Source organism: Mus caroli, chromosome 8 (genome assembly GCF_900094665.2).
Source record: "Mus caroli chromosome 8, CAROLI_EIJ_v1.1, whole genome shotgun sequence".
Classification (NCBI taxonomy): domain Eukaryota; kingdom Metazoa; phylum Chordata; class Mammalia; order Rodentia; family Muridae; genus Mus; species Mus caroli.
In genome coordinates, this window is record NC_034577.1 from 10,326,473 (window position 1) to 10,327,968 (window position 1,496).

Genomic DNA, 1,496 nt, shown 5'->3' on the forward strand with positions numbered 1-1,496 from the left:
ATTTGAAAAATGTGGATGATAAACAAGAACAGAATGTTTACTCAGCTTCCATTGGGGACATAGCAATTTTAATGTCATAGTCATATTGCTACTAGGATTCTGTTCATGGCTTTTATGGTTGTTTATAAATGCTTAGGTCTTAAAGTCTTTGATGTTTGGGAGATTCTAAAGCCCATTTCCCTTTCTGGAGTAATGTTTTTTAAAAGAAATAAGAATAAATCTTAGTTCCTTCCAAATGAAAAATATGAACNTAGGGTATGCCCCGTGAGTTTCCAGCTCTCGACTTCCTTGCAGTTTAGAGAGTGCTNGTCAGGGGTTAGTGGGAACTTTATTTTGATCCCCCAAATTACCAATCAGACACTCCCTTAGNAAAGACGTGGNAAATGAATTTNTCCATGAAAACCTTAACTAATGAAGCATCTTTATCTCAGTATCTTAAATAGTGGTGAAGAAGAAATGTTCAACAATGAGTGTGANTACGCAGCCAAAAAGAGGAAGAAGGAACATTTTGGAAATGACACAGCTGCTCACAGTAAGAGTGTTTTCATGATAAGTCTAGTCTTGTACATATTTAATGTATTTGCTACCACAATGAATTGCACGGCAGTGCTCTGTGAGGTACAGGGGTGGAGGTGTGCACTCACACACTGTGCTCAGTGCTGCCCATCTGTCTGGGGCAGACTGCTGGCAGCTCAGCTGTGTGCTTGGTAAGGTTTATACATCAAACCTGTCAAGCCTGAGGCTCATGTCTGCTTCTGAGTGGCCAGGTGTGGCCCTGTGCTGAGTCTCTTTCTGAGCAGGAAGGCCCCTAGGAGGGATTGTCTAGATGTGGGAACATGGAGAGCGAGCACAGGAGCCAGCGCTGGGCAGAGCTGGCACAGAGGGTAGTGGTGGACAGGTAGACGGGCTTGAGGAAGTTCTGTCACAGCTCTGCCCACCTTGGTACATGGCATGAGTGCCTGTTAAGGTGAGAAGAAGGTGGAATCGTGTGAAGCAGCTTCATGGCTTACTCATATGCACCATGTATGGCTGTCACAGGCAGTAAGACCAGGACCTTTCTAGTTGGTATACAATGACACAGAGATAAGGTAGGATTTCTTAAGCATTTATACTTTGGTATAAAAATAGCAATTTTCTTCTAAGCTAATAAGNTATGGTAGTGTCAAAATTAATAACTTTTCATGTACAGGAGTCTAAGCACTTCCATGATATTAGGGAATAAAGTGCATTTTAACACTTATCCAAGCAGAGGCATCTCCTAGCTGGAACAGGGAGTTAATGTTAGCATGTCCTGTCATCAGAGTGTCCCTAAATTACTGAGGTTGAGATGACTTGCCAGGTTTTAAAGACATTTTCATCTTTGTTCTAGGTTTTTATCGTGAAAAATGGATCTACGTCCATAAGGAAAGCACAAAGGAAGTAAGTGTGCATTAGAGGAGTGTGTAATGTAAGTAAGTGAGTAAGTGTGCATTAGAGGAGTGTGTAATGTAAGTAAG

At 41.8% G+C, this 1,496-nt stretch overlaps 1 protein-coding gene across 1 annotated transcript in view; it reads left to right on the top strand.

Annotated features, from left to right (window-relative positions):
- Positions 1 to 411: 411 nt before the first annotated feature.
- Positions 412 to 1,496, top strand: part of Fbxo25 (F-box protein 25) — a 20,487-nt gene continuing 19,402 nt past the window's right edge. The window contains exons 1-2 of the mRNA XM_029480668.1: positions 412 to 532; positions 1,370 to 1,419. Coding sequence (XP_029336528.1) covers positions 412 to 532; positions 1,370 to 1,419 — 171 coding nt within the window. The remainder of the gene's footprint in view (positions 533 to 1,369; positions 1,420 to 1,496) is intronic.